Raw genomic sequence first — 17,807 nt, 5'->3', positions numbered from 1 at the left:
ATCATAAAAATAAAAGTTAATATTTTTATATTATTTTATGAAGTTTAATTAGCTAGAAACATGAAAACATAAATTTATTGGAAGATATCATCTTTATTAATAAAGTCATGCTTTAAATTAGTTTTATTATTCTCCCCCAATATTGTTTTCCATGTACATGAAGTCTGTGCATGACGTAAAATATTATAATAAATTGGAAGATTCAACTCATGAGGAAAATGACATGTTAAATCTAACTTAATGGCTTACTCATATGTAATTTTTTTAATTGGATTCAAATAATGTTGGTATATGATAGCCTCATGTATTTATCCACCTTTAAATAATTTTGGCACCATCCTGAATAAGTAAAAGAAGAAAATGGAAGCAAAAGAGTGTTAGATTAATTCTATTTAGTGGTTCACGTTTTTAGAAGTTACTAGTTTGAATGAAAGTCCTTAATGTGATGATGATTGATAATTGATGGATCAAATTAGTGGGAGTGTTGTTAACTCCCTTCCTTCTCACTTCATGGGTAGTTTCCGTGAAAGTGGAATGATTACTTTCTCCAATAACTCTTCCTAAACCATGTTATAAATAGAGTCACTCATGCATTGGAAAATATTCCATTCAATCCATTCCTTCCTATCTCATGAATAAAAATACAAAGTGAGAATTATAGAAGCACTAGTGGTTGAGTAAGTAAAGTATAGTGCCATATAGTGAAGGGAGGAAACTGAATTTCTAATCATCAAGGAATGCATAAAGGGAAGGCAGAGACGTGAAAACAAAGACAACCAAAAAGTGCATAAATGGAAACACAAATGGAACCAGATATTCCTTACTATATTCTTTTATCACATGTGAATGTCATAATGTTAAAGTCCTAAATTAAGGGGTTATTATGAACGATTAAAGACTCATAAAAGTTCTAAAATTTTAATAATTGGTATCAGAACATCTGGTTAGGGACATTATGAGTATTTATGGAAATGAATTATGCGTACATTAACATATATGTATAACAATACAAAACACTCTTATGTGTAAAAGGATTTAGAGAATAATTTTCATAACAACGTTGTGGAGAATCATGTTTTAATTGAATGACTAACTGAAACCAGTGTCTTCATCACATAAAAGTTATAATACATGCCTTTATTAGTGAATTTTGTCTTTCAATGCAAGAGTGTCGTGTTTATAATTGAGACCAATTTTAAGGTTGGAAATATCACATTCCAGACCATATTTGTGTTGAATTTTGGTCGTATTGCACTAAACAAAGGTGGATTATTAATTGTGTTTATTTATTAATTATGATGCATATTTTGATCATCCAAAGGTGGATCATTGCATGTAATTAAGATTATGATACCATAAGGATAATTAATTGGGTTTATTCATTAATTATAACGCATATTTTAATCATCCAAAGGTGGATCAGTGCATGTATTTAATGACATTAAAGTTTTAAGCATACTTATTTGTGCTTGTTTATCCAAAGATAACATACATATTTAAAAGATATGATTAATTATTCATTAAAGAATAATATTGGGCATCATCAATAAAAGTTTAATACATTTAGATTTTACTCAGAGATAAATTAAGTGCATAAATAAAAGTTTGTTTGAATCCATAAAGGTTTATTCAAACCATTAAAGTGTGAGCATGTCTTATTTCAGCTTCATTCAATGCATTTGCCTTAGCAACAGATGTGTCAAGTTCAACGGACTGAACTATGTTGATTGGTCCGAACAGATCCAGTTCTCACTAGGTGTTATGGAGTTGGACTTGGCCATCATTATGGATAATGTTCCAACCATAACTGAGAACAGCTCAGAGGTAGACAAGACTCTATATGAGGGTTGTGAGTGGTCAAACAGCTTGAGTCTTAGCTTGATAAAAATATCAATCTATGATAATGTCAAGTTGGTTATGCCTAAGACGAATTATGCAAGGGAGTTTATGAGAATGATCAAGGAGTACTCCCAATCAGACATTACTGACAAGTCTATGGTGGGAAATCTCATGACAGAGCTGACGACCAAGAAGTTTGATTGGCCGCAGCCCATTCATGATCATGTAACTAACATGGCAAATCTAACTACGATAATGAAAGGCATGGGGATGGAGGTGAGAGAAGCATTCTTGGTACAGTTCTTCATTAACCTCATTCCTGTTGAGTTTGGCCAATTCTAGGTGAACTATAACACCATAAAGGAGAAATGAAATTTTCAGGAAGTAAAGGCCATGCTCGTTCAGGAGGAGGGGAAGTTAAAGAAAATTAAGAATGACTCCATTCACTTGTCCATTCAGGATCCAGGTAGCACCAATAGATTCAAGCCAAGGACTATGAACAAAGGAAATGGGAGGAAAAAATCCCCATTAAAGAAGGGAAATCCATAAAAGAAATGAAGTGCTTCTTTTATAAGAAGAATGTGCACTATAAGAAGGATTGTCCTAAAAGGAAGAAATGGTTCAAAAAGAAAGATAAAAATTTTGTTTCCCTTATAGATGAATCATTTCTTATTGAGGTTTCTAGTAATACTTGGTGGTTAGACTATGGTACAACAACTCATGTGTCACATATTGTGCAGGGATTCCTTTCAATCCAAACCTAGGAAACTGAGAAATTTCTTTACATGGGGAACAAAATGAAGATACGAGTTCATGGAATTGGGACATACAAATTGATCCTAGATAATGGAATTTATTTAGATCTAAAAAAGTGTCTTTATGTTCCTGAATGTTCTAGGAACTTGGTTTCTCTTACTAGGTTGGATTGTATAGGTTTTAATTTTAAGATTGAGCATTCTGGTTTTAAATTATGTAAACATTCGTACTATTTCTGTTATAGTACATTAATGAATGGTTTATATTGCTTCAATATTGGATTTTAAATTTAAGGAATCTTTATTTAATGTTGAACATGATGTTGGTAGCAAGCTTAAAGATTTTGATAAGAATTCTACTTACTTGTGACATCAAAGATTAGGTCATATATCCAAAGAAAGGATAATGAGGTCAACAAAAAGTGAGGTTTTACCTCTTTTGGATTTGGTGATTGGGATGTTTGTTTAGATTGTATTAAAAGAAAACAAATTAAACACATATCAAAGAACCCAACCACAAGAAGTAGCAAACTTCTTGAATTGATACAAACAAATATTTGTGGTCCTTTTAATGTTCCATCTTGGGGTGGTGAAAAGTATTTCACCACTTTTACAGACGATTACTCACTTTATTGTTACCTATATTTGTTGCATGAAAAATCTCAATCATTGAATGTCCTAAAGGTATTCATTGACGAGGTTGAAAGGCAACTTGAAAATAATGTTAAGGTCGTCAGGTCTGATAGAGGTGGTGAAAATTATGAAAAGTATAATGAGAATGGACAATGTCTAGGACCATTTGCAAAGTTTTTCGAAAATCGAGACATATGTGCTCAATACACTATGCCTTACACACCACAACAAAATGGTGTGGCTGAAAGGCGAAATCATACTCTAATGAAAATGGTGAGGTCAATGTTGAGTCATTGTGATGTACCTTTATCGTTGTGGATGTACGCAATAAAGACCATTATGTATACGCTAAATAGGGTTCCCAGTAAGGCAGTTCCTAAAAATCTCTATTGTTGGGTCACACAGGGCTCTATAACTCACATAGAGGGGGTGAATAGGTGATAAAGAACACAATTACCGTTGCTCGACAAACAAAAAAATTATACAAAATTACACATTGTTTAATCGATTAAACAAAGCTATAATCGATTAACTCATTCTACAGATAATCGATTAACTAAACACCTTAATCAATTAATAAGTTCTTGTTCTATGAAAACCGTTTTCTCTGATCTCCAAGATACCAAGATTACCAAGATTCAACTAAACATATATGCACTTCTTAAAGATGATTAAGAACAGTAAATGCACAACATAGAATATGCAATTAACTCAGAATGATATGCATGTCAAGTTAAGTAAATCATGTAATACGAAAATTTAAAAAGTTAAGGGTTGAGAAGAATAGGACATGACTTTTATTTTGGTTCGTTTGCAGGTCTACTTGCAAACTACATCCAGGTCTCCCTTCTGATCTTGGAAGTTTTTTCTTCATTATGGAAATTATGAGTTATTTTACAAACAAAATTTCAATATAAGACATAAGACACTCCTTTCTTGGAACCGATGAGCCTCTCACTTCGGTTTGACTACTAAGCTCGCCTACTCGGATACTAACACCTTTCGCGACTCTAGCCCCAGCCTCTATTTCACTCGAACCAAGACATCTTGTTCTCATGAATACACTTACCTAACCACGACTAGGGTTTTCCCAAACCACTTCTCTTTTAATGGTGATACAACACACCAATAGAATATGTTGTTGCCTTATCTAAAATCTTTCAAGTTATTTGCACACCTCAATGTGAATATAGAAAACGTAAGATGCAAGGTTTCTTTTTACAAAAGATTTTACAATGAAGCTCTTGGGGATCTTTCTAAAGATTCACCCTTTTCTCTTTTTCAAAAGAACATTTTGAATATCTCTCTAAAGATATGAAAGTGAAAGAGCTATAATTTTCAGAATAATGTGAAATATGTTTTTCGTGAATGTGTTCTAACTCTATGAAAATATATTCATGTATGTTATTAAGAAATATGAAAACTGGGGTTTATATATAATTTTGTTTTCAGCTACAGTTAATCGATTATCCCTAAATTTAATCAATTAACGATTCTTCAAAATATAATAGAAAACAGAAATAACAACAAAGCTTAATCGACTAAACCAATACTTAATTGATTAACGGATTCCCAAGAATTCATTACTTAATCAATTAAAATATCTCTTAATCGATTATTGGATTTACAAAGGATATTTCAATATGATATGAACCTCCTACATGATTTTAAAAGTATGATGCATGAATTTGAACGATATATGATTTAAAAATCATTTTAAATGCATCCAAAATCATATGATCAAGTATGTATGCATGGGCATGTAAATCATGTATGTATGCATGTACATGTAAATCATGTATGTATGTAAGTACATGCAAATTATGCATGTATGCATGTACATGCAAATTATGTATGTATGCATGTAAGTCTCATTTTAGTTATGATTGATTTTAGCTTGTGAGTCTTCCATTAGGGTTCATCCTAGCCTAGACTCTTTCTAAGCAAACATCTTAAGACCTAATAAATATATAAAATACTTAGCCTCTAGATCTTCTTGAATGCTTCATCTTGTGTGAGCTTGAGTCTTGACTTTGTTTTTGACTTTTTTGTTTTCATCCCTTCAAGCTAGTCCTTGATATACTATCCTTGTTGTCGATCTTTATCTTTATCAAACTCTATCTTTCATCAACCTTTATCTTCATTAAAATCTATATGACGCATGCTTGCATACATAATCTGCTCATTCATGCATACTTGCATCTTCAATCTCCTCTTTATTGATGATGACAAACAATTGTTGGATCTGACAACTCTTTGTTGGATGTGCTTGATGATAATCAACTATGTTTTGCACCCTCCTTGTTGTAAGTTGATGCATATTTCTTCCTCTTGCTCACCCTCAATTTTGGCATTGGGTGATTTATTATTTTCTTGCAGAAGCATCAACTTTTCTTCTCTTGCAACTCCTGCAAAACATAAGCAACAAATTTTCTCCCCCTTTTGGCATGATAAAAAGCAATGTGATATATGAATGTTTATTGCCAAAAGAAAGGAAAAACAATATAAATTCTACTGATGTTAATCAATTATAATAGTACTTAATTGATTATATATGATTCAATTTTACACAGAATTGTCTTTTATATGACAGTTAATCGATTAAAACTACTAATGTAACAGAATATAGTGCAGATTACATGCTATCTGCATAATGTTATGTAACTTGATATCCAGTACTTTTAACACTTGTTTTATACAGATTATGCACAATAAGATCAATGCATTAAATTTAAAATAATTAAGCATTCATTCATTCATTGATCAAACAATTACAAGAGTGAGATAACAAGTACATAATTTAAGTGAAAGCACAAAAAAAAACAAATAAAGCATGTCATGCAAGTACAATTTCAGTTCAAAGCATAAAACAAACTAACAAGTTTAAATTTTACAACGCAACGACCAAAAATTACATAGACCAGAACTCCTAAACCAGAATCTAACAAGGACACACTAGACGCCCTAAGCTAGACTAACTAGGATGTGGTTGTGGAAAGCTACCGAAGGTTCTAAACAAAAAGTGAAGCTGCTCGAAACAATTTTGGTTATTTTCTTCTTATCTCCGAAACTCTGCCATGAGCCTATCCTTCATGGATTGCATTCTCGAATGAATTTGCTCATTCAGGCGTTGTTCCATGGCATGCAGATGAGCCAAACCAAATGAAGGTCATTGAGGCATATTAGAAGTCCCATCATTTTGTTGCTCTTGATTTTGCTCACCTTGCTCACCACCTTCTTCCTCATCCGATATATCTAAATTTACAGTTATCCTATGATCCTCTTGATATATCCATTAACATCCATATTTGTAAATACTCATCTTGTGAATGAGATTCTCATGGACCATATGCTCTCTGGGATTCACAACAATTCTCTCCATACTATATGTGTTGATCCTTATATGATCAATGACATGAGAGATAAATATCTCATATGCTAGCAGTCTTGAGGAAGACGATGTGATGCCATACATGACTTTCAAGATCTCGTCAGGCCAGATTATCAGAATGCCTTCTTTAAAAGCCAACATTAACTTCAGATCATTCATAGTTGGTTGCGCGTGATTTATGTTTGTTCAACTAGAATGTAAGCTATCAACTAATGTAGCAACATATTCTCCATGGTTAATGAGCCAACTTTAGTAATCTCACCTTGGACGAAATAATGCAGACTTCTTAAGCAAGACTTGTAGATATTTGTGGAGTCGTATGCACTCCATTTTTCATCGTTACAGTCACTAAGAGATCCACCATCACACGCCAAGCCTCAAACAACCATAAACAACACATAATTTAACAATGTCAATTTCCCTTGCACCATACTTCAATACCCACCATCCTTATATTGAAATTTTGCATAAAATTCCCGAACCAGAGAAGGATAAATGTTGCTATTTAGTTCCATAAACTTTAAAACTCCTTGTACCTCCAATTCACGTGGGAATTGAAATCTTTGCTCCATCATCCATGGCATGTCCATATACTGGATGTATGTTGGTTTGCGGCTGACAAACCTCGCCAACCTTTTTACTTGAAGAGCATGAACATAGAATGGGTCCAAATCCAGGGATGGATGTTGTTAGATATTTTATGGAACGGAAAGTGCACCATATCGTCCAAGTAGTAAAAATTGGTAAAGTACCGGGATATCGTCATCAGAGAGTATAGTGGATTTACAGTAATTCCTACAAGAATTAGTTGAGCAATTATTTACACGAATTTGTTTTATAATTTGATAATAGTTTTGTACACAAGGTTAAATTAAAATAAAAGATTGATTGCGAATTTAAAAGAGTTGTGATCGAAATTCATCATTTTCCCTTTTGACATTCATAGATTCAATTCCAAACAACTTGTGAAGTTACTGATTTTAATGCACATTTTCGGCAATTCATTTACATCAATTCCTTGAGTGTAAAATCCTTAGATAATCACTCAATTACCAATTCCTTGGCTAATTGACTAATTCACTAACATTAAAAACAATGTAAAAGGAATTCATACATCATTATCCATTCCTGAAATAATGATGTATGAAGGAAGATAATCCAAATCATGTGTCAAATTTAACTTTCCAATTAAACTTGAATCCAAGAACAAGAATTCAGTAGCTAATTAAACTCATGCATTAAGAACGGGATAACTTTCCAAAATCAAATAACAATTACATTAGAATTGAATCCAAGAATACAAGGTAAGAAGATTACATTTCAAATCCCAACAACGAAAAACTAACCACTCATCCTTGCCATTACAACACTCTGATCATGAGATTATACAAGGAATAATGTGAAGTAGAATCATTTCCATGATTTCTATCCTAATCCCCTTGTTTTTCTCTCTCCTTTTCATGCTGAATCTTTTCTGCAAATGAATAGCGACCCCTCTGACTTCCGAAAACCGCCAATATCAATTCCAACTTCCAAGCCCTCACCCAAGCTAGAGATTCTTGCTTGGGCGAGTAAATAAGAGGGTTTCAGACCATGAGCATCTCGCTTGGGCGAGACAACCCTCGCTTGGGCGAGGATCCCTCGCTTGAGCTAGGATCTCTCGCTTAAGCGAGGATCAGGCTTGACATCAGGACCTTTTTGCTCCAATTATCGCTTGGGCGACATTCCTTCGCTTGGGCGAGGGACAATAGTGATTTCTGGTGATTTGTCTCCTACTTGTAGCTTGGGCAACCCTATCCTCGCTTGGGCGAGGCTTGCGGTGCTCAGAAGTACCCATCTTCATCTTTTTCTCCTTTTTTTTCTTAAATCTTATCCTGAAACAACATAAACACATAAAATTTCATTCATAGGACAAGATTACTAAGTTATCAGGAATTTTACACAGTTACATCATAAATGTGCACTAAGTGCCCAAAAGCATAGGAATTTACTTAACAATTTGGCACTTAACAAACTCCCCCAAACCTAGAATATTGCTTGCCCTCAAGCAAAGTAACAAAATGCAATTCAGTTCAATGTATCTGGTTTATCAAAAATATCCATTCATCCAATCATGGCATGGCTAGAATCATTCACTTACTGTTCACAAAGACTTGTTTCATACTCAATCATAGTGGACCAAGTTCCAACTAATAACAGAATGCAAATGCAGTTTAATTTCAAACAAAATAGCAAGAATAACTACTCAGTTGAGTCAAAGGAACTCTCTCGATCTCACAGGTCAAGTGTTTTACTCATCTCTTTGCTGGACCCCAAACAATTTGACTTTGCCTTTCAGTTCAATGAATCATGTACACATGTTCAATCATGGATCTTAAGGACTTTATCGGGGTTGTAATAAGGTCTGGCTACAAATAAAAATGGTTTTTCTAGGATTCAAAAAGGGAGATAGACCATTAGTGCATACTTACCTTTTCTTCTCATGTTTCCTTTCCAATTTCTTTGTATCATGTTTTTTCCTATCAACCATTGGATTTTCCTTCTTCAACCGACTCTTTTCTTTTGAGTCTCTATTTTCTCGCATGATTTATTTTTCACTTGTTTCTTTCTTTTTGTTGCTTCATGATTTACCATTTATCACATGGTTGAATAAGGAGCCTTTTTTATTTCACTATCCTAATAAACACATACTTCATTTCATAATGCCCACTAAGACTCATATGCACTAATGATCTCTCTCCATGGGTATGGGGACTGATACATTTTGATGTGGTTTCGGTGCATAAATTTTCACAATAAAGAGACTTTTCAGCTCAAAGGGGCTACAACAAAAATCAAGTTCATAATTCATTTGGGTAGGGTTTCTGGTTGTAGTTCAACTATCCTAAACTAAGCCTTAATCATTTCCATGCTATTCCTACTTAATGACAATAAAAAATCAGGCACAAATCATTGGTGAAATCCAGCAAAGACATTCATCTGTGTTTAGGTACACTCCCTCACCCGGTTATAGGCTTTGTCCTTTGACTAACTGCTCATTATTCAACCTATTCGGTCTGTGTCTAAGTCAACATTCACATCCCAAAACAGTCAAACTTTAGAACCCTAATCATTCACAATCACAGAATCTTATCTCAAAATTCTAATTCACATGTTTCTAACACAACACAATTGGACAATAGTAAACACAATTAACCAGACTTAGTTTCATTGACTACACACTTTGTCACTAAACTTGCAAACAAACAACATACAGAATTAAAACACATAATAATTACTTCTACATCCTAAACATACAATCTAAACAGTTGTCCTAAACAACCCTACACATGCATCCTAAACATGGATCCTAAACATTCATCATAAATTAGAAAATAGAAATAACAGAACAAATAACAGAGGAACCAGTTTCATTCAGTTTACAAATGCTCATCAGAGTAGAAATTCAACATCTTCAACATCACCATCATCTACAGCAACATCACCAGCAAAATCAGTTCCATTTGTAGCAGGTCCAGTAGCTCCTGACCCCTCCAGAAAGGTAGGCCTGACCCTAGACCAAGGAAATTGTTGAGTAAAAGTATTTGTGGATCCCTAGAATTGGTTCCCCAGGCTCAACTGTTGGAAAGCAACAAACAGCCCTTGCTGCTGGAACACTTGTCCTTGTCTCAACATCTCATTTTGGGGCTCCAAATGCTCCCTATGCAGTGTTAGCATGTGAAACTGCTCCTGAGTGAAGAACTCCTGATATAGTGCCAAGTGTGGCATTGGTTGTGGTTGTACTGGCTCAGGTGGAGGTGGTTGTGGTTGAGATGATCCTTGGCCCTGATTTTGGTCGGGCTCCTCTTTGCAGTTTTTAGAGATGTACTGCAAGGTAATAGGAGGTTTTATCTTCTTGGTTCTGTTCACTGCAACCCCATGTTGTTTGCACAATTCAGTGATCAGAGAAGGGAATCCTAGTGCACCCTTCTTTCCAGCCCACAGAACAGTTTTGTACATCTCCTGTGAAATGATTCCAGCCACATCGATTCTCAGGCCTTCAAGGATGGCATGGATAATGTAGCAGTCAAACAGTGGCAGAGATGATACGTGACTATTAGGGATCACATTGTGTAAGAGGAATATCATCCACAGCTGAGCCAATGAAGTCATGTGCTTGCGGTAAATCCCCAATGGATGACAATCGATTTATTACTTTTATCTTCCATAAATGCATACTTCAAATGTGAAACCAACATTTTCAGTTCCAACTTCTGAGTTTCAATTTCTCGAGTTTTGGTTAGCTCCTCAGTTTGTACCTGTTGAGATGAAACCTCTCGGTATGCAGCTAGCTCTGCTACACACTTCTAAATGCTCTTATCATCTTCTGCATTTATACCTTCAGGTGCATCCATCAAAGATTTCTCTAAAGGATTGCTTTTGTGTAGATATGTGTCATTCATGTATAGTTCTTCACCAACATCTACTCTGAAATAATGTTGTTTGTCCTTTGGATGATGCATGGCTTCAAACACGTTGCAGTCCACTTCATCATCTTGTCCCCTGACTTTCAGCTTGCCCTCATCAACATCAATATTCACCCTGGCAGTCTTCATGAAAGGTCTCCCCAAAATCAGAGGAACTTTTGCATCCTCTCCAATATCCATTATTACAAAATCGACTGGAAATACCAACTTGTCCACCTTAACTAGAGCATCTTCTGCAATCCCATAAGGAAATTTCATTGATTTATCTTCAAGCTGCAGAGTCATCCTTGTAGGTTTGATTTCCATATCTCCAATCATCTTCCATATAGACAAAGGCATAAGATTAATGCTGGCACCCAAATCCAATAGTGCCTTTCCCATAGATAATTCTCCAATAGTGATTGGTATTGTGAAGCTTCCTGGATCCTTAGTCTTTTCAGGTAAAGACTTTTGAATTATTGCACTACAACTAGCCTCAAGTGTCAATGTCTCCTCAGAAAACTTCCTCTTCCTTGTTAATAGATCCATCATGAACTTGGAATAAGTAGGCCTTTGTTCCATGGCCTCCATGAGATGTATATTGATCTGAAGGTTCTTGAATATGTCCATAAACCTTGTATATTGTCTCTCCTTGTCTTTCTTGGAAGGATTCTTTGAATAAGGAAGGTTCTTCAATTGTGGCAGATCACTCTTCTTCTTTTCTCCCTCTTTTGTTTATTCACTTCCTCACTATTTACATTGTCACCATCTTGTGTCTCTCTAGACTCACTTTTTTCTCTCTCAATCTCTTTTTCTTTCAACACATCTTCCTCCACCGCCAAATTCTCACCAATATCCTTACTAATCACCTTCCCACTTCTAGTAGTAATAGCCTTGCAATGCTCCTTGGGATTAGTCTGAGTGTTGGCTGAAAAATGTTGGTGATCTGAAAGCTGCTCTACCATCTGTTTTGCCAACTGACCCACCTTTGTTTCCAGACACCTGATAGATGCTTCAGTATTTTTCTGGTTTGTGATTGACACTTGCATGAATTTTTCCAAAGCATCCTCCAATTTGGTTAGTCTTTCATGCATTGGTGGATGTTGATCTTGTTGGAATGATTGCTAAAATGACGGTTGTCTATTTGATGGCCCTGCTTCTGGTCTCCAACCATAATTCTAAATCTGATTGCCCCTCCAACCCTGCGAAAATTGATTATTGTATGAAGGATTGTTGGATAAATTTCCTTGTCTAGGTTGGTTGTTGACATACTGCACTTCTTCCGCCTGATTAGCACTTGGCATAGAACAGTGACCAGTTAAATGATCACATCCACAAAAATCACACCTCAACACTTGTTGTTGACTTAGGGAGGGTTGCACAACATTTAGTTGTTGCGGAAACTTGGACATTTTCTTTATAAGTTCTTCAATTTGTTGAGTCAAAATCTTGTTTTGTGCTAAGATAACATCTGATGTACTCAAATCAAGCACTCCTCTCTTTTGTACTAACCTCCGATTGTGTTGTGCTTGCCTACTTGTTGAAGATAAGGCAATTATGATCTTTGTAGCTTGTTCAGCATCCACAGTCATCATTGTTCCACCTGCTGCTGCATCTAAAATCATCTTCAAAACCGTGATTGGGGCATTTTCTCAACAACATCTGAAAACGCTCGCAAGCTTCATAAAATGATTCATGTGCACCTTTCCTAAAAGTTGATATCTCAAACTTCGCATGCACATACCGAGCTGGTGGGAAGAACCTTGTCAAAAACTTTGACTCCAAGTCACTCCAACTAGTCAAGCTCTGAGTTGGATGAGATTTTAGCCACTCTCTAGCTTCGCCCAACAGAGAGAATGGGAACAACATCACGTATGCAGCTTCCCTTTCAACAATAGTATAACCCATTGTTGCCACCAATTCATAAAAGTTGTCTAGATGTGCATAAGGATCTTCATAATCCTTCCTAGAGAATTGGTGTGCACTAACCAGATTCAGATATGCCAGCTTAATTTCTATTATTCTCGCTCTGTGTGGAATAACAATGCTTGAGTAGTGCCTTAGACCTTGATACATTGTATAATAACATAATATCCTTCTTGGAGGATTAGGTCTCTCATTATTTCCAATCGTAGCATTTGCATTCTCCATTTTTTAGATTGAGGTTCTAAAATTGTTGTATGTTGATAACTAGATTGTGCCTCCTGAGTACCCTACTTCTTCTTGTCTTTTGCTTTCTTCCTATTGCTCTTGGCTGATCGGTCAATCTCAGGATTAAACTTCAATTGATCCTCAATAACCTTTCCTCTCAAGAGTGAGAAGACTACAGTAAGGGTTAGCACAGAGTGTAATACAAATGAAAATTACTTCAAAAAAATAAAAATTAATTACAACTTCTCAATGAACTATCTTCAGAAACTAATATAAATTGCATATTGCTCCCCGGCAGCGGCGCCAAAAACTTGTTAGATATTTTATGGAACGACAAGTGCACCGTATCATCCAAGTAGTAAAATCTGGTAAAGTACCGAGATATCGTCCTTAGGGAGCAGAGTGGATTTACACTAATTCCTACAAGAATTAGTTGAGCAATTATTTACACGAATTTGTTTGATAATTTGATAATATTTTTGTAACAAGGTTAAATTAAAATAAAAGGTTAATTGTGAATTTAAAAGAGTTGGGATCGAAATTTATCATCTTTCCCCTTTGACATCCATAGATTCAATTCCAAGCAACTTGTGAAGTTACTGATTTTGATGCACATTTTCGGCAATTCATTTACATCATTCCTTGAGTGTAAAATCCTTAGATAATCACTCCATTACCAACTCCTTGGCTAATTGACTGATTAACTAGCATTAAAAACAATGTAAAAGCAATTCATACATCATTATCCATTCCTGAAATAATAATGTATGAAGGAAGATAATCCAAATCATGTGTCAAATTTAACTTTCCAATTAAACTTGAACCCAAGAACAAGAATTCAGTAGCTAATTAAACTCATGCATTAAGAACGGGATAAACTTCCCAAAATCAAATAACAATTACATTAGAATTGAATCCGGGAGTACAAGGTAAGAAGATTACATTTCAAATCCCAACAACGAAGAACTAGCCACTCATCCTTGCCATTACAATACTCTGATCATGAGATTATACAAGGAATAATGTGAAGTAGAATCGTTTTCACGATTTCTATCCTAATCCCCTTGTTTTTCTCTCTCCTTTTCATGCTGAATCTCCTCTACAAATGAATAGTGACCCCTCTGACTTCCGAAAACTGCCAATATCAATTCCAACTTCCAAGCCCTCGCCCAAGCTAGAGATTCTCGCTTGGGCGAGTAAATAAGAGGATTTCATAGCCCGAGCATCTCGCTTGGGCGAGACAACCCTCGCTTGGGCGAGGATCCCTCGCTTGCGCTAGGATCTCTCGCTTAATCGAGGATCAGGCCTGACATCAGGTCCTTTTTGCTCTAATTATCGCTTGGGCGAGGGACAATAGTGATTTCTGGTGATTTTTCTCCTATTTGTGGCTTCGGCGACCCTATCCTCGCTTGGGCGACCCTATCCTCGCTTGGGCGAGGCTTGCAGTGCTCAGAAGTACCAATCTTCATCTTTTTCTCCTTTTTTCTTAAATCTTATCCTGAAACAACATAAACACATAAAATTTCCATCACATGACAAGATTACTAAGTTATCAGGAATTTTACACAGTTACATCATATATGTGCACTAAGTGCCCCAAAAGCATATGAATTTACTTAACAAATGTTGTCCAACGTTTGAAGAAGACACTCCAACATCAAAATTTCTCCCTCGTCCCGGATGGCGAAGAGAATGGTTCATTCTAGCGGTATGTTTTACTCTCTTGGGTCTTTCGATACTCATTTTGGCAGAGATAGGAGATGGATAATCGATTAACAAAGAAACCAAAATTAGGATTAGAAAAAGGGTAAGCTTAGGTTACTCAATTTCAACCAAATTTATGGGTTAGAGATTTAGGGAAGGAAAGAAGCAGAGATTAGGTAGCTCAGATTTGAATTTGAGGATGAATTACAAGATCAATTTGGGGGAAAGACATAAAGCACGAGGTTATGGTTTGAAGAAGGAAAACCCAGAATTGTGTTTGAATTTGTTTTATGAGTACACTTAATCGATTAACCTATGTGTTAATCGATTAACAAGATTTGAATTTCAACACATTTAATCCATTATGTTCCAATTTAATTGAATACATTTTTAAAACATTTTTGGCCCATGTAATCGATTAAAGGAATAGATAATCGATTAAATAAGTCACAGAAATAGATTTTGGCACAATTTGAATTAGTTTAGAGGTTTGCTAAGACTCTAAGATAAAAGATCTATCCTAAACATTTAATGAACACTTGACTCACATCCAGAAAGGCATGAAAGCATATTCAATCAAGAGAGCGATATAAAATTAAGAGTACGTGCATTTATTGGCAATAAGTGTACTTATTTAGGATTATCTAGATGTCTAGCATGCAGTCAAACACTTAGGTATAATATCATACAGAACATATGATAAGACATTTTAAAAAAAAAACATGCCACAATATTTGGTTACCTCAAATATCTTACCTCATCCTTATCAAAATGTTAGGATGTTGCCATATTTGATATCTTCTTTGGTCTTTCTTCAATTTCTTGATTCTTATATTTTTCTTGTATAGCACTTTAATTCTTTAAATGTTTATCCTCATGAGTACCTACAAAACATTAAGCATACATTTCCTCTCCTCTTTTGGAGATGACTTATCAAGCATTAATTTCACATAGGCTTTCCAAAAATTAGTTTTGGTCAATTGCATTAATATGAAATGTAACTTGTTGTGCTTCAACATGATTTCGATATCCTAGATAGTATTTCTACATTTACTTATTAATCAAAACATGGTTAAAATATTCTTATAATTGTTCAACAATAACATGTTTGCATTTAAGAGCATGTAAATGAGATACATATAGTATTTGGCCTAAAAGTGATTTATGGGGGATTTTCTTGGATATACACTTATTTTATCACTTATTCTTGAAATTATGACCTCACTAGGATTTCATGATAGAATATTTATAACACTTAAAATATTTAATACTTGGAGTTTATAAGGAATACCTTATTTACCTTTGTAGCACAATACTTCCTAACTTCAAGCATTTTAGTTGACAATTTGTTCATAAGTGTTATAGGCTTTTTTCTTTGGTGACAAGTCATTGAAGCTTGATCTTCTCACCTACCAGGTGCCTATAACACTTGTTGTCCCTATGCAATTTGAGATTCATATGTCCTTAGGCACACCTACAAAAACAAGTTTACTTGAATGTCTTGGGTACCCAACTAATCTTAGGTCCCTTGATGTTAGTAGCTTGGGGATTGTGTCTCGTAGTAATCCACATATAATTTCCATATTTGGAATATCATGCATTCTAATATTACATGTATTCTAAGTGTGACCATGCAATCCACAATAAAAGCAAGTAGGGGGTTTAACATATGAAAATTTCAAGACATTATTTAAGTTGTACATGTAGTAAGTAAGTAAGTTGTTTAGTTTGTGACTAACAATTTTACATGTAGTAAGTAAGTTGTTTAGTTTGTGACTACTAGATGTGAATTTAGTAACTTTATGCTTTAAGACATTATTTTCACCTTCCATGCAAGTACAATTTTCACAAGTAGATATCATATTTAAATTAGTAGTACAATTACATGAAGAGTTAGCATAGTTAATATCTAAGGTTTCATTTTCAATTTTAAGCATATCAATGAGATTTTGCAATTCACTAATTTTCTTTTCAAGATCTAAAATCAACTTTTTTCTATCCATATACTTTTTAGCTAACTTTTTAAGATCTTCATGCATTTCAACATTAGTATCATGAAGTATGTCATATGTGGTATATATCGAAATTTTGAAATAGAATTGGATGAGTGTACCTCACTAGGCTCATCTAGGCTCATCTTGATTCTTCATCTTTCGAGATGCTTGTTGATGAATTGTCCTCTTCGGGTTCATCCCAAACAATGTATGCCTTTTTAGTTTAGATGTCCCGAGAGTCTTTCTTGTTGTCATGTTCAATCTTCTTGAGAGAGGTAGGAAATGTTTACCTCATTTGGCCTACTTTCCGACTCTTATGGCAAGTTGTTTTGTCTTTGAGATACTTGCTCATTTTGATTGAACCTTCTTCATTTTCCTTAGGAAGATTTTTGAGTCCTCCGGTCTTTCTTAAGTACTTTCTGAATTTGTTGATGAGGAGGGATATGGCTTCATCACTTGTGTCAAAAACGGACTCATCATCATCATATATCTCCTTATGACTTCATTAATATGATTTTGTCGCTTTGAAGAAGATTTCTTTGATGTTCTCGTCCATTTTCTCATTGAGTGTGAAACGTCTTCCATTGACTCCATGATGGCAGTCACATTGGGTTTCCATTTCCTATTAAGACATCTCAACAATTTAATCGTTAGTTCATGTTTGGAAAATGATTTATTTAATGTGCAAATCAGAAATAAACTCATTGGAAATATGCGAAATAACTAATACTCATGCATCAATATATTCAATCTAGACCGTTTGACCTCACTAGCCTTCGTGGGTTACTTGTAAAGTGTCCCACATATCCTTGGCACTAACGCACTGAGGAATCCTAAAGAACTCATCGTATGAAAGTGAGGAGGTTATAATATATTTTGCTTTCAAATCAAGTTG

The 17,807-nt window shown here is 34.8% G+C and overlaps 1 protein-coding gene across 1 annotated transcript; it reads right to left on the bottom strand.

The window, feature by feature from the left end:
* Positions 1-10,964: 10,964 nt before the first annotated feature.
* On the bottom strand, positions 10,965-12,157 carry LOC109341623. The gene is made up of 2 exons (XM_019579566.1): positions 11,822-12,157; positions 10,965-11,735 (listed from the first exon to the last, which is right to left on the bottom strand). Exons 1-2 carry the CDS (start codon positions 12,155-12,157, stop codon positions 10,965-10,967), a joined length of 1,107 nt encoding a protein of 368 aa, XP_019435111.1.
* Between the last annotated feature and the right edge of the window lie 5,650 nt (positions 12,158-17,807).

This window comes from Lupinus angustifolius, unplaced genomic scaffold, assembly GCF_001865875.1.
Source record: "Lupinus angustifolius cultivar Tanjil unplaced genomic scaffold, LupAngTanjil_v1.0 Scaffold_531, whole genome shotgun sequence".
NCBI classification, from domain to species: Eukaryota; Viridiplantae; Streptophyta; class Magnoliopsida; order Fabales; family Fabaceae; genus Lupinus; species Lupinus angustifolius.
This window is presented reverse-complemented; position numbering and strand designations above follow the sequence as displayed.

Coding starts and splice junctions, on each gene's coding strand:
- LOC109341623 (XM_019579566.1), bottom strand. CDS start 12,157: ATGCATGAAAGACTAACCAAATTGGAGGATGCTTTGGAAAAATTCATG. Junction 11,736..11,821: donor AGACACAAGATGGTGACAAT/GTAAATAGTGAG, acceptor CCTTATTCAAAG/AATCCTTCCAAGAAAGACAA.